General features: G+C 42.7%; 1 protein-coding gene across 4 annotated transcripts in view; it reads left to right on the top strand.

Annotated features, from left to right (window-relative positions):
* The window catches only part of SLC24A2 (solute carrier family 24 member 2), a 275076-nt gene extending 264713 nt beyond the window's left edge, over positions 1 to 10363 (top strand). For all 4 annotated transcript variants that reach the window (XM_054055016.1, XM_054055014.1, XM_054055015.1 and 1 more), the window contains one exon: positions 8813 to 10363. In XM_054055016.1, coding sequence (XP_053910991.1) covers positions 8813 to 9062 — 250 coding nt within the window. In that variant the 3' untranslated portion in view covers positions 9063 to 10363. The remainder of the gene's footprint in view (positions 1 to 8812) is intronic.
* The last annotated feature ends 5219 nt before the right edge of the window (positions 10364 to 15582 follow it).

Below are 15582 nucleotides of genomic sequence, written 5' to 3'. Positions count from 1 at the left end.
ATACTGAGGGAGCTTAAGAAAACTCACTGAATTTTGCAACTTAAGGAATTATGTCTTAATTCTGTGACTGCTCTGCATCCTTTCTGGAGGGTGTGGGGTGGAATGGAGAGACTAAATCTTAAATTCATCTCAAGGGTTTTACCATGCTTGCATGGGAGAACATCTCCACAAGTAGTTTAGCGGCTCCCATACAAGTAGTCTGCAGCTATAACAGTACCATATCCCCCAAAATGTCACATTATCGTTCTTTGCATAATTTCTTCACCCTGATCAGAACTGATTGAACGGTTAGTGAGTTTTCATGCTTACCCACACTGCTGCTTTAGTCCTGCTCTGATGTGACTATCCGGTACAGCCTGTCACTGCTCGGTTTCAGCCAAGGAGCACCTCAAGGGCTCAGCGGAGAGGATTTGTATCAAGCTTTCCCATCTCAGGTAAGGGCATGGGAGTGGGAAATACCATATTTTAACTCTTTTAATTAAAAGTTCTCCATTTCTTACCTCAAATTTATGGACAGTCTTCCTAGAGAAACAATTACTCCAAGCTCGGCAAGCAGAAGCAAGGTGATTATGGATGCCCTTTTCCAAATAACCGTACACAGAAAATACAAATAAGAAAATAATCAAACTATTGTTGCTAAATTCCAAGACTTTTTCAGTACTAGTTGTCCCACAGGTTCTTGCAAGTTTGCCTAAATACACTGATAGTGTAGGAATACCAATACCTTCTTTAGAGAGGGAAATCAGTCAACCATCTATTTTTGCAAAACACAGCACAGGCTCTTGCTTGCCAGAGCTGAAAGACATCCACTTATGCCTGCATGTGTGTAGTAACCACTATAGCAACTATTCTAATTTTATTTTCGTTCCTTGGAAATAATGGTAATAAACCACGGAATCATGAAAGGATGGCATGTACTATATTCAGCTATTTTGAAGGCATGTGTGACGATAGAGAGAAATGTCTAGAAAAACACTTAACGAAGCAGACTATTAAGATGTCTTGCCGTTGAATATTAACATTCTAAATGCTGAGGCTTTCACAAGGCTTTACACAAATGAGTTGGAGAAGAAATAGAGCGCAGCTGCTGGAAAAAATAGAATGTGTTTAATTTCAGGGTGCTTTACAAATGCAATTGGTAAATCTTTATTTGTTGAAAAAACCTACAACAGAGGCAAAGCTACTGGTAGAACTCAATTATCCCAATTTCATGTCCATTGCTCTGTGAAGCAGACTACATTATTATGTAGATATCATATCACCACAGCACTGCCGAGAATAACAACTTTTTAATGTATTTTTATGTGTGCGTGTGTGTATATAGATGCACAGACCTATACAAATGCACACGTATATATAGTTTTATTGAAATGAAGCACCATTTTCGATAACCAGAATAGTGCTTTGATGTGCTTTTGGAGTCTGTACAACTAAACTGTATTTCTGTGTCTTTAAAAGACTGGCCAGACACACAGAGTTCCCAAACAATAATAATAAGACTATAACTCTGAAATACAGTATGATAAATAGTACTGTAAATAATGAAAGAAATACAAAGCTACAGACATCAGTACTCTCTTTTAAGGATAATACTCAATTTTCTCTCTCCCTTCAAAGAAAGATTTCACTTAAACACTGAAAACAGGGTAGGCATTCCTTTTCCCATTTTTTCTCCTGCTTCTTACACTCCATCTTCCCATTCCTTCCTCTCCAATGGAGAGTTTGTCTGCCTTTGCAAATACTCCTTGATTTAACTAAACTCTGAACAAATCTGTTAAGCTACCTAAGGGAAAAACACACTTACAAGATAGGAAGGCAAAGCACAAATCTCAGGGTGAAGTATATCCAGAGCCTAATATTTCATATCCACATGTACAAACACAGTCAGCATAAACACATACGCAGAATTAAGGCATGCAGCTTTCTACTGCCCTTGATTGAAACCTGACACATTGACAATAGCACGTTGTGAGAGAATGGGTTCGGAGTGACTGATTCCCAACTCAATCTTCAACAAATGTGCTTTTACAAACACCATAGGAATCCACTTGCTCTGAACGGTGAAGCCCTGGAGACTTGCATGCGTGGCAAAGAAAGGTGTGTGAGTGACAGATGGGTGTAAAGTGTGTGGAAAAGTGTTTAGCAGTGTCTTCTTCAGGAGCGTTCAGTATATTTAAAAGTAGCATTTCAGGTGAGGCGCAGAGCAGAACTATTCAGAATCACACAGTTAATCCAAATTTCACAGCAGTTCAGAGGAAGTCTGATATGCCATTATCTCAATTTTTTTAAGAATTAAAAAATAAAAATTCTATCAGCAAGTTTAAATACAGTATCGCATCCCAGAACGGTGTTAGAATATCGGCTCACAACACACTGATACATCATCTTCATGTGTCGTCAGCTAAAACAATAACACAGCTTCCCAAGATTATGCCCAAATAACTTCAGTCACAAGAAAAAAAAGAAAAAATATATCCCAGCTACTGTACTGCTGGAATTATAGTTTAAACATGAGAGTTAAGTGACAGTTGCTATAGTAGTCCTTTGGAGGTCATTTAAACTTTGTAAAAGATTTTCATGGTAACCCCTTGTAAATCTAAGAACCAGACAATTCAGAGGTAAGTTCATTAAACTAATAAAGAAGTGTATTTAAGTAAATTTAACTTCATTGTTAACCTTGCTTTTAGCAGATAGACCTCCAGTTCAAATTATTTTTTTGAAGCATTAGCAAATAGATGCAGCCCACATGGATTTGCTGTTAAAGAACAGAGAAATTAGCAATTCCCTGAGCATGTGATTACAGAAAAAAAGAAAAAAAGTTTTGTTTGATTCTGTGCAACATCTCTTCTTTCCACTGTCCAAAACTGCAGTGTTTGTGATACGGTTGACAAGACACTCTCCGTGATATTTGAAAAGTCATGGCATTCAGGGGAAGTCCCTGTTGACTGGGAGAAAGGCAACATTATGCCCCTTTTTGAAGAAGAAGGAAAGGAGGACCCTGGGAAATACCGACCTGACAGCGTCACCTCTGTGCCTGGGAAGATCATGGAACTACAAAGAAGTAATGCTAAAGAAGCTTAGAAGCAATGCTGAAGCACATGGAGGATGAGGAGGTGGTGTGAGACAGGCAGCACGGCTGCACAGAGGGCACGTCCTGCCTGACCAGCCTAGTGGCTCGCTGTGATGGGATGCCCACATCAGGGCTCCTGGGAAAGGCAAAGGATGTAGTGATCTATCTGAACTTCTGTAAAGCTGTTGACATGGTCCCCCCGCACAACATCCTTCTCTCTAAATGGGAGAGAGAGAGATTTGGTGGGTGGACTGTTCAGCAGAAAAGGAATAGTTTGGATGGTTGCATCCAGGGAGTAGTGGTCGACAGCTCGACGTCCAGATGGAGATCCATGACAAATAGTGTCCCTCGGGAGTTCTGTAGTGGGACAAATGCTATTTAATATTTTCATCAACTCTGTAGACAGTGAGACTGAGTACACCCTCAGTTTGTTAACTGACCCAGGCTCAGCCCAGCACCTTCTGTGGAGCTCCTGTGTGCTCTCATCAGCCTCAACGGATATTTTTAGGTTTTTTTAATCTAATTGCTGTTAAAGAAGAGAGTTGCCTGGTCATGCAGTCCAGCTGTGATCCAGGGAGGATTCCAATGGGGCTCACCAGCAATCTGTTGTGGGTAAAAGATCTCATTGCTTTGAGGAGCGCCCTTGAGAGGCATCTCAGTGTGAAGGGGAGATCAGTCACCCTGCAGCCACACCGCCCAGCAGGGCAAGCTGAAAGAAGGCTCACTTAGGTTGTCCTATTTATGGGATAAAAGCAGCTGACTTCAGTCAAATAGTAGACCAGGCTCTTTATTGGTGTTCACTGTGTGACCCGGCTGTGGGCGGGCCTTCCTCTGGAGCCTGAACCAAACTGCTGCTGCTGGATTGGTAAAGGGGAGGAAGGAAATGCATCCGTGTAGCTTAAGAAGCAGAGGAAGATGTAGCAAGGAAAGGCACAGTACGGTGCTTGTGTGTTGTGGAATAGAGGGTAGAGATGGATGATTATTGTCACCTGTGTGACATGGAGGGCTTAACTGGGGAGAGGGAAACTGTAAAGGCTGTCTCTGCTTTGAATCTATGGGTTTTAATATCCAACAGAGTTACTAATTTTTTCTGAAGCGATTGTGTACTCCTGGTCCCACTAGAGACCTTGAAGGGACACCACTTGTCACTTACGCATCTTCAGTGAATAAACCAGAGCAGGAAACTAATAAATCTGGTACCGGGTTCTCCTCAACTTTGTGCCTTGCTCGTGAAGTCATTCAGTGGCCACAGGAATGCTGGTTTGGGTTTTGATTATGCTTTTTTTCCACACACAGACTTATGGGGATGCGTATGGTACACTGGATGAAGTATTCTCCATTTTTGGAAGCACTTCCGTAGGTTTTAGTAATAGTGTCAGTTCTGTCTAGAGAGGCGTGATGGGATGGAGATGTGTTGGGACTTTTTGTTTTCTTCTCAGACTTGGTCTAATTTTACTCACTGCATTATAGTTGGGAAAGAGTTTGCTTCCAGCAGCCATCTTTGCGAGGCTGGGAGATGTTAGAAGGTTAGATGGACAGAACGAGTTCAGGAGAGAGATAATTTTTCAGCAGAGAGAGTACTTTTCTCTCAGCAATGTCAAATGCAGCATTCAGCTTGGTATTTTCTGCAAGGCAGCTGAGGGTGCACTCAGTCCCACTGTCACTGCTGAAAATACGAAGTACAGAAAAAGTACTGGTCCCTATAGAGACCGTGAGGGGACACCACTTGTCACTGGTCTCCATCTAGACACTGAGCTGTGTACCACTAGCTTCTAGATGAAAGCATCCTAACAGTGTCTTCTACTCCCTTAACACTTTCTCACCACATGGGAAGAAACAGTGGTGGGGCGTTTTTTTGGGGTGGGACATAACACACAGAGAGCACCAACATTCGCTCCTTGAAGTTGCCCCCTACAAAGGTCAGAGCCAGCAACCCCACCGAACCTTTAGCAACCACCAGAGTGAAGAAACCTGCAGCTCCCACTGCACAGACTGAAAATGGCCTGGGTGCTTCACCATTCTGTCTGTCCCAAAAGCTCCTACTCGTAACATAGGGAACGACGGCAACCCCTGCACCCTGGGGATGCTCTGGAGGGCAAGAGCAGAGGTGATGGGCAGCAATGGCTTCTGTCTGTGTTTCAGGCTCCATCATGGGGTGCCACCCCTATCTGCTCTGGCATCCTATAACCTTCTGCATCCCTGATACCCAGGCACCTTCAGCATCCCCTGTCTCCCTGGCTCAAGAACGGTTCAGCAAGCCTGTGCAACTGTCCCTGCCCTTGCCTGGGTGGTATTTGTTGCATAAACACAACGAACAGAGAATTTTCCAAAGACTTGTGGCCAGCTCTCCTGTTTGACGTCCTGTAAGCGAATCTCCTTTGTGATCGGCAGCCCTGTCCGATGGGCACAGCAGTTCGCTCTGTGCTTGCAGACTTGGGGGAGCACAGCTACGAATGCAGGCTCAGCGTGTGACCATGGAGAGTCCCCTCAGCACAGCACTGTTCCCACTCTGCTCTGCAGGTCTGCAGATGCCTGCATGCCTTTTCATGACCCGGATCAGCTCTAAGCAGGGGATGAGCACTGACATGCCACCACCAGCCACCACCAGGCTCATCCACAGCACAAGGTCTGACCAGGGCCCCCAGCCCGTGCAGTCCTTGCGACACCCCAGGGCCAACCACAGTGCCCACCATAGTGCCCTCTGAAGATACCAGGCATTCCACTCTTCCCAGTGCTCCTGCTGGCCGTTCTGAGTTTCCAGGAGATGCAGAGGCAATTTCCCCAGCTCACCTTCTCCAAAATGACTGTCCCCATGGGGCCATCTCTGGGCTGCAATCTCCCCAGGCAGCAACATTTTCAGCCGCTGTGCTGCAACCCACACCCAAGCCAACACGCACCCAGAATGCAGCAGAAGATCCATCTCTGAGAGTGACATCAAATTGCTCTCCCTATGCATGGAGCTGCTCACCATCAATGACAGCATCCCGCAGAGCTCCAGTGCAGTCCTGAGCTGCAAGCAGTTGGTCAACAATGGGATGGGGGAGATGGGGATGAGGTGGATGGAGTGTGGTGGTAGAGCTTGGCGAGTTAAATTCTTTCATAAGGTCTTTTTGCTTCTGTTCTACAGTTTTGTTTCTCTCTTGGGATTCTAATAATGTTCTATTAATATTGGCTTAAAAGTTGTTTGAAATATTAAAAAACATTAAGAAACTTTGAGTGCATTTTTGGCACAAAGGGGTTCAAGCAATGCTGTGTGAGCATCCTTCCCTTGCCTGGGTGATGCATGCCAAGGAAACAAAATTGACAGAATTTGCCATAGACTTTGGGTCACCTCTCCTGTTTGACTTTCTGATCCCCAGATTAATCTTATCCTGTGGAGGAACACCAACATGCCTCCACCAGCCACCACCACCGGGCTTGTCTGCAGTGCTGGGTCTCACAGAGGAACTGCTCTGCAGGATCCCTGGGTGTCTTTAACCCCCCTTCTGGCATTTAGGGGAAGTCCCTGTTGACTGGGAGAAAGACAACATTGTGCCTGTTTTTGAAAAGGGAAGAAAGGAGGACCTTGGGAAATACTGACAGTACAGCCTCACCTCTGTGAAGATTATTGAACTACAAAGAAGTTATGCTAAAGAAGCTTAGAAGCAATGCTGAAGCACATGGAGGTGGTCTGAGACAGGCAGCAGAGCTTCACAAAGCGCAAGTCCTGCCTGACCAACATAGTGGTTCCTGCTATGGGGTGCCCACATCAGTGCTCCCGGAAAAGGCAAAGGATGTAGTGATCCGTCTGAACCATTTTCTGCCATTGGTGCTTAAAATGAAGAATGATGCAAACATGCATTTTGTGTTAGTTTTTGAAGTGCTCAGAAGTTCATAGATATTTGCCTGACAGAATTGTTACAGATTTGTTGTCTAATTCTGCATTTCATACGTTGTAGAGCTGGCTAGGCAAGTGAACTGCATTTTACAAAGTGTTCAAGAGCATTGTTCTGAGAAGGAATTTCTGAAGACTTTTATAATTATGTCAGGTTGCAGTTATTTGCTTATGTTACCACTCGTTGTGCTTTTACTAGGGCTTTCTTCATAAATTATGATCAGGAGCAATTCATTGCCTCTGCAGTATTCACCATGTTTGCTGTAATAAAACAGAGTGTCAGTGTCTGGTGTAGCTCGTTTAGGCTACTGTTGACATGTGATTTTTTTTGTATACCTGGTAAGTCCCAAATTACAAACCAATTCACTGTTAACACAAAGGACCCTTTGTATATTTCTGACAATGTGAAGGAATAGAAGATTGTGCAGAAAAGTGCTATTTACACTTCACTGCTTCACGGTAGCTTTAGGATAATGATGTGTGGCACGCGGTTGGACTTCCAATGCCTTTTAGACCTTCTGAGGCCAAGATAGATCAGGTCCAGAAATGGGGTAATCTATGCCTCAGTGTTTCAAAAATGTGCAGGAAATATACAGACAAGTTCTGCCTTTATTCACACATTCCCATCTTCAACACAGGTTTGAGGGACTGAGAATCATGTCCAGAGTCTCAGTTTCTCCATCTTTGGTTGGTTTTTTGCTATCACACCTGCAGAAGAACAGATCTAGTCATAGCTGTAGACCCAAACAGCCTAGTAGAACAGGTCATGGGTTTTGCTGCTGAAAATATACCAGCAACTGCACAGGTACAGAAAGAAAAGAATCTCGATGTTAAGAGTGGATAGTAAAGGGCTTTTTTACTCCATTTGTTAGCTAATGACAGTACCTTTGGACACAGCAGAAAAGCTGGGACTCTTTTCATTATTAATCCAGAAGCATGAGGTGTTTGAAATAACTTCTACAAGCAGCAGACCAGCAAAATATATAAAAACATTACACACTACAGTGTGCTTCAACTTACAGTGTTTGTAATGCTTTCTTACTTTTCATTAAATCTTTGGTCTTCCTGCCAATAGAAATCTTGTTTTCCTGTACCTGTCTGCTGGACTTGGTATTTTTATAAGAGGAATGGCACAGTTGAGCTGTAGGCTGGTGTAGTTAGTACTGGGGCTGTAATAAATTATTCTCTCTTGAGCTGCTTATTCGAAGTTTGAATGTTGTAAGCTTCTGACACCTCTCCTCATGCTTGCTAAGCCTGCTAAGCTCCGATCAGTGCCTTAAATATTTATTTCAGCTTGACATCTTCCAGAGGGATGTTGCCTTGTTCTGTGGCATCAGAGATGAGAAATGCAATGACAACAAATAAAGAAAAAGAAATTAAGGTGGAGTTCAGTTAAAGTTCACATTTTAACACAAGTTTATATAATAGATACATATCAAGGCTTTTATGGGCCAAATCTGGGGTGCAGTGCCTTGCTTCATGGCAAAGGCATGTCTTTATGCAACCCACCCTCCTGTCATGCAGGCTTTTATAAAGAAAGTGGAAGTAGATTCTTCCACAGGCCATCTGAAATCCAGAAACAAATGAAACAGGTCTTCCTACTCACAAACAGGAGGACAGGTTATTGGTCAGCCAAAGGAAATATAATTCACCAATGTAACTGGTGGAAGGGTAACAAACCTAAATCCCATGTGATCTCCCCAAGCTAATAAATTAGATTTGTGTACATAATAGAAAAGTTGAAACTCTTCCTGCCTCACTTTATGCAGGAAGACTCTGGCTGTATTTTGAAGTGCTTCTGGAAACTCTCTAGTGCCCCTTTCTGCACCTCTACAATGTTTACAATTTATTTTTCCATTTCTCAACAGCCTTCCTCTTCCATGGCTCCTGTATGCTGTGATTAACAGCTTTGCCCCGGTGACAGTCAGCAGCAATGGTCTGTTCTGTGCAACTGTCCTCCTCTTCATCACGCTGCTCTTTGTCATCCTCTCCATCGCTTTCTGCAAGTGGAAGATGAATAAAATCCTGGGCTTTCTCATGTTTGGTCTTTATTTTGTGTTCCTGATTGTCAGTGTCCTTCTGGAGGACAAAGTGATCCAGTGTCTTGTCTCCATCTAGTGGAAAGTGCTGTTTCTCAAGAGAAAAAAAAAAAAAGAAAACCACAGACATACAGATTCGTTCAGAAGAAGATGTATATCAAAGTGAAACAGCGAAAAACCACAATGCATAACTTCTTGAGAATATACCGTGGATTTGTAAATTTCCTCTTCCTCAATTTTAAATATGAGAAAGAAAGAAAAGGGTACAACGGATGGATCTCGGAGCTCAAAATGACTGCTGCTGGACATGTGAAGGGCTGAGGCCAGTGGTGCAGAGGTTTTCTTTGTCTGCTGCAGTACATCCTCGCTGCTCAGTACTGGAGTTGCTGCACACGCACGGAAACAGAGAAAGTTACTGGATCTCCTATGCCTGCAGTACCTATCCACAGACTTCTTCTCTATAGTAGTATATACAGACACACAGTGCGCTCAGTTCTTAAAGCTCTCATCTTCTAAGGGGAATGCTAATATTAACTTTGTGGAGGCACCACCCCCCACACACCCTGGTATGGGATTTTCTGATAATCTGCTGAAACTCCTGAGTGGAAAGCATACAGCAAGTGCATGAGTCACAGACAGGAAAGAGCTTGCACATGTCCTCGTATAAGTGGATTTGTATGATATGATTTCAGCAAAGCCAGGGATTTCATCAGTGTTTTGATCCTCTGCATCACAGGCCTGTAGAGGCAATCAGCAGGATGTAAATGGTGGTTTATTACATCTTGCAAAACTCTTCAAATTCCAGAAGCTCTGGCGTTAGCACTAAAGTGGCTAAAGCACTTTGTAACTGGTGCAGAATTTTATTGCATTCACATGCAAAGACCAGAATGGGGATACTCCTTCTTCTCTAACAGCACCGCAGCATGCAGAGAGATCATACGACTAGTATGTGAACACACCATTTTTTTCTAATGCAGCAATACGAACAACAGTACCAATGGCTTTCAGATGCTGTTATCATTATGCATTTGCCTCTTCATGCCAGAAGAAAAAGGCTAATTTGCTAATGTGTAGTATTTCATGCAGAAAATAGAATTAGTTTTAAAGTGGCAGCCTAATTGCTGAAATAGATACTTATTTTACAGCCTAACTTTCACTATTACTTGGAGTGTAAGGACCTTCACAGCTACATATAGTCATTGCTGGAAGAGTTCCCCAGTTGATGTACAAAGCCGAGGCTGTTCATATTTGCTCTCATAAGTCTTGAAACTAGGTAGGAGAAACAAACAATTTAAATATAGAGGAGCTGCAGGAAATCTACACGAAAATTTTTCATTGTTCCTGGAAGTGTGAATGTCTAAAGAAGCCCAGGAAGGAGTGAAAACACGATATTCACTTACTGAAATACTGAGAGAAGCAGCTCCAGATCTAGAGCAAAAAGCTAGTGCTTCCTGCTAGTGCAGACTGACTCTCTACGTCTGTATGCCTCTGCTTATTTATTCAATTGATGTGGCTGTCCACATAATCTTCATGAAGCCTAAAGCGCAGTGGGTGACAAAGAAGCTTAATTAGATGTCATTTGATATTCGTAATGGCAATGAACCTACCGTGTAATTTCCACATATGCTACTCTCAAGTAGTTTATGGTCACTGTCACTCATGTTACTGTTGTGTGTGGATATGAAGGTCCACAAAGCAATAGGTTAAACATTTGGTTAATCTAAATAATGTAAAAAATAGGTGCTTAGAAATATTACTAATGTTTGGATGCTTTTAAGGGATTATTTCTCTGCTTGTCTTTTACTTTATTACATATTTTGCAAAAAAGGGGATATGCAATGCTTTTTCTAATTATAGTTCTTTCAGCAGTAGTCCCTTAAAATAGCATCTTGTGGTCAATATAACTTATGTTCTGAGTCAAATATGAGTCTATATCGGATGGATTTATTTAATTTGTAACAAAGAAATAATCCCTTCTCCAACAATTGACCTACTGACATCCAGAAGATTTCTGCTAGTAACTTGGTCAAGATACAGATTTTTATCTTAGGATCCCATATTTCATACACTTGCATAACAAACAGAATTGTCCTGGAAGCTATGTGTAAAGAGAAAAATGTCATTTGCTTGTATTTCTGAAAACCATTTTACCTCTTGTAAATAACAATGGGTAACTGAAACAGAGGCATGGTTATTTCCTTTGAGCAGGTGATACTTGTTTTCCTGCTATTCCTGGAAAGTTTGATGCAAGAACTTGCAGCAGGAAGCATATCTGCAGAAAGTGATTTTGAGATAAGCAAATGGGATAGTTTGCAGTCAACATTGTGCAGAAGAGTCCTACTTATGTAGGTTTCACTCTTGGTTGATGTTAAAATGATCCTTCTTGAATTTCTTGCAGTCAGTTACAGGAATATCAGTATTGAGATATCCATCGTTTCCATTGGGACTGGGGAGAATACCTTCCAGGTGGGAGTTATGCAGTTCAGTGCACCCATCCCATACAGAAGGCGTATATGGGTCACACTCCTGTAGTCCAGATAAGTCATCCTGTAGGTCTGCTGTGTGTTGCTAGCGTATGGCATCTCAGAACTTGTCTGCCTGGATGGGTGCAGCTAGTTTGTGTGTTCTCCTGCCCATGCTCCTTCCTGGCTGGACATAAGCCATGCCTTCTCCAGAAGCCATGTAATCACATCAAGTGTAGCACTGAGCCTGTGCTCCCAGCCAGACAGATGCAGGTCAGCCCCAGCCCAGAAGCCATGTAACCAGTTGGAGCACGGGTAGACCAGACACACAACTGGCCACGTCATTCGTACGTGAGCCATAAGTGGCCCAAGACAAGACTGAGTAAGAAATAATGTAAATTGAGATTAGTAAATAAACTGTACATTCATGTAGATTTATTGTAAATTCGCTGCTCGTCAAACACAAAACCAATCCAGACAATGAAATTGATATGTGTTTTTAAGGATCTAGCACTTTACTATTTTTTATTTTTACTTTTATTTTATGTCACATAGTTGTCTTAATGCAAAAATAAGCCATAAAAAACCCAGAAGACTAGTATGGGGTTTCTAAATAAGGGGATCATTAATTTTAAAGTAAAGAATCCATTTCATGTCTCTGTTTAAGGCATAATATAAATTACTATCAAATAAATGTACAGTAAAGCAAGATCTGGCTTTGCCTTAGTGAAGCTGTGAGTAAGTCAGGGGGTGTTCACTCATACTCTTGAGCTTCCCTGTGGTACTGCACAAAATGCTGCACACTGCCTTTGCAGCAGGGGCTCAGTCCTGCCATCCTTGTTCACCCCAGAAGAAGAAATATAATGCTTGCAGGATCAGGCCCAGTAAAGACATTAAATCAACGTATTACTCCAATGCTTTTTCCCAATGGTACCACAGTAAAGGAAGCCTGTCATATTTTAGAGAGCTTGTAAGAGGAGTGTTGCTTCTGTCACATCTGTTTTACAAAAGAGTTAATGTTTTGGGGTCAGGCTGTCCAATAGAAATGAATCATTTATTTTGAAACACACAAATACACACCCCGATCGAAATTAAGTAATGCCAAAGGGATTTTTCTTGGTTTTGTGTTTATTTCCATTATCAAGACCTTTGTTACACCATTTTACTTGTGCTGACTCTGGGAACTTGATTCACATAAGTAGAAATTATTTCTGTCACTTAAAGGTGACAAGATCAGGCCACTGTCTTGTCATGCAAAATTAATAGTAGCATGTTATAACTGACAATCAGATGCTATTTTTGCAATAAAGCTTTTTTTAGCTTGCTTATCTTTGTAGTTTTCATACTCTTTCATCTTTGATTTTCAACTTACTGCAAGAAAAATCTGAAGAAGTCCCCATCTTACTAATTTCAAAAAAAATAGATTGACATGGAAGCCAGTCCAGGCATGCCCCTGAAAATTCCAGGTTTTCTCCTTTGTCTTTGTTAAAAAGCCTATAGAAATTATACTAAGAAGGAAATTTTACATCTGATTTCTCCTGTTGAGGGTATCTGAAAGGAAACATGCAGAAAGATGACCTTTGTATCTGAATTGCAGGCCTAATACTGATGGATGATGACATTTTTGTAGTCTTCTTTCTTGGAAGGTTGCCTATTGGATTAATACCTAGCCTTCTGATTAACGTACAGCTAAGCCTGTTTTAAGGGATTAAAAAGGATGAATTCTCCCCTTAGGGACTAACTTCGATAGAAGTGCCTGGTCATCTGTCAGGCCCCTTTGTTTTCATAGGGATCTCTGGCAGCAAAGGCTAAAGAATTAGACTCAAAAGACATCTATCACAGCCTGAAGCCCCACACAAGCACAAAAATTATTGCAACAGGTCTTTCCTTTAGCATCCACTGAGCAATGGCCTGATGAATTTGCATGATGTATCTTCATCCATTGATTTTTATTCTTTTATTTTAAAGCCCAGAACCTCTTGCAGCAAGGGATGAGTAATCTAGCTCACAGAGAAACTATCCTGCATGCCATCAACAAGACTGATTTTGACAACAGTGGTAACGTGCCCAATCCACCCCAAATAAAAATAGACTTCCTGTTCCCTAACTTGCCCTGGCAGAGCCTCACAGAATTTCTATATTCTTCCCCATGTTTCTAACTGTAAATTTGATGTCATGGGTACATGCTGACAATGGGGTAAAGGTAAGAACATCAGTAACACTTAAAACAAGACATCTTCAACCCTTTAAGATAAAAATGACCTCCATCTAAAATAAACAAAATAGTCTCAGTGGTGCTCAGGACTCAGCACCTCACAAACTACATCTTAATAGTTCACTCTTTTTCTAGAAGCGAGCCCATCCCATTGAAACCTTTCTTAAGTATCCATTCAGCCAGTTAGGCATGAATATACTGCTGGGTCTCCTTATGGTTTTCACAAAATATTACTGTCAAATATTACTTTCCTGGATCACAAAATAAAGATGAATCATTTGCAGGCTGTACCAACCAAACCTTTCTCAAAGTGGGAGGAGGGTCTTTGCCCAGGAGCTTTCAGGGCTCATAGATAGGGCTTTAAACTAGATGTGAAGGGGAAGAGGGATGATATCAGACTAGTCTGCGACAAGCGGTGAGAGGACAGACAGCAGTTGGAGGGATGGGGTGCTGGTATGGGCACTCCACCTGCTGTCCAGGGTCATGCTGGGGATGCTGTGGCATGGCTGAAGTCTTGTGGAGATAAGTGTCAGGGAGGAAACTTCTCCAAAACACCTTAAAGATAATAAAGCGTCCACTAAGAAGGTGGTGCGACCAGCAGCCCAACTGAAGTGCCTCTATACAAACACACGAAGCTTGGGTAACAAGCACAAAGAGCTGGAAGCTACCATGCTACTAGAAAGCTGTGATCTAGTTGCCATCACTGAAATTTGATGGGACAAATCCCATGACTGGAGTATGGCTATCGATGGCTACAGTTTGGTCAGAAGGGACAGAACAGGAAGGAGGGGTGGAGGCATTGCCCTCTGTGTCAGGAAAGGGGTGGAATGTGAAGAGCTGTCATTGAAGAATAGCTACAAACATGTTGAAAGCTTGTGAGTCAAAACAAAAGACCGAGGAACCAATGGGAACCTTGTAGTAGGTGTATACTACAGGCCACCCAATTAGCAAGAGCCAACCAATGAAGCCTTCTTCCTCCAGCTACAGAAGACTTCACGCTTGCAAGCTCTCATGCTACTCGTGTACTTCAACTACCCTGACATATGCTGGAAAAGTGGCAGGGCAAGCTGTAGGCAATCCAGGAGACTCCTGGAGTACACTGAGGATAATTTCTTAGTCCCTCTGACAGAGACTCCTACCCGAGGCTATTACTGGACCCGATGGTCACTTATACAAGTGAGGTCACCAATGACATTAGGAGTGGAGACAGCCTGGGTTGCAGCGATCACACACTGGTGAAGTTTACGGTCCTGGGGGATATGGAGCAAGTGAGGAGTATAGTCAGGACCCTAAATTTCAAGAAAGCAGACTTCCAGCTCTTCAAGATGTTACTCGGTAGGACCCCCTAGGACATGGTCCTTGGGGACAAGAGAGTGGAACAGAGATGGAAAATATTTAAGGATGCTTTCCATGAAGCACAAGAGAGCTCAGTCCCCAGATGTAGGAAATCAGGCAGGAAAGGAAGAGGCCAGGGTGGCTGGGTCGAGACCTGCTGGTCAAACTGAAGAACAAGATGTAACTGCGCAGATGGTGCAAGCAGGGACTGGGAACCTGGGAAGAGTCTAGGGATGCTGCCCGGTTGTGTAGAGATGGTGTCAGGAAGGCCAAGGTGCAGCTGGAGCTGAACTGGGCAAGAGAAGTGAAGACTAGCAAGAAGGGCTTCTACAGGTACCTCAATCAGAAGAGGAAGGTTGAGGAGAACGTACCCCCACTGATGGTTGAAAATAGTGACCTTATACCAACAGACAAGGAGAAGACTGAGGTACTTAGCAACTTTTTTTGCCTCAGTCTTCACTGACAGATGCTCTCCTCACCCCTCCTGCATCATGGGACAACATGATGATGACCAGTGGGGTAAACCCCTCCCACTGTAGAGGAGGATCAGGTTCATGACCACCTGAGGAACCTGAACATACATAAGT

This window comes from Cuculus canorus, chromosome Z (genome assembly GCF_017976375.1).
Source record: "Cuculus canorus isolate bCucCan1 chromosome Z, bCucCan1.pri, whole genome shotgun sequence".
NCBI lineage: Eukaryota > Metazoa > Chordata > Aves > Cuculiformes > Cuculidae > Cuculus > Cuculus canorus.
This window is presented reverse-complemented; position numbering and strand designations above follow the sequence as displayed.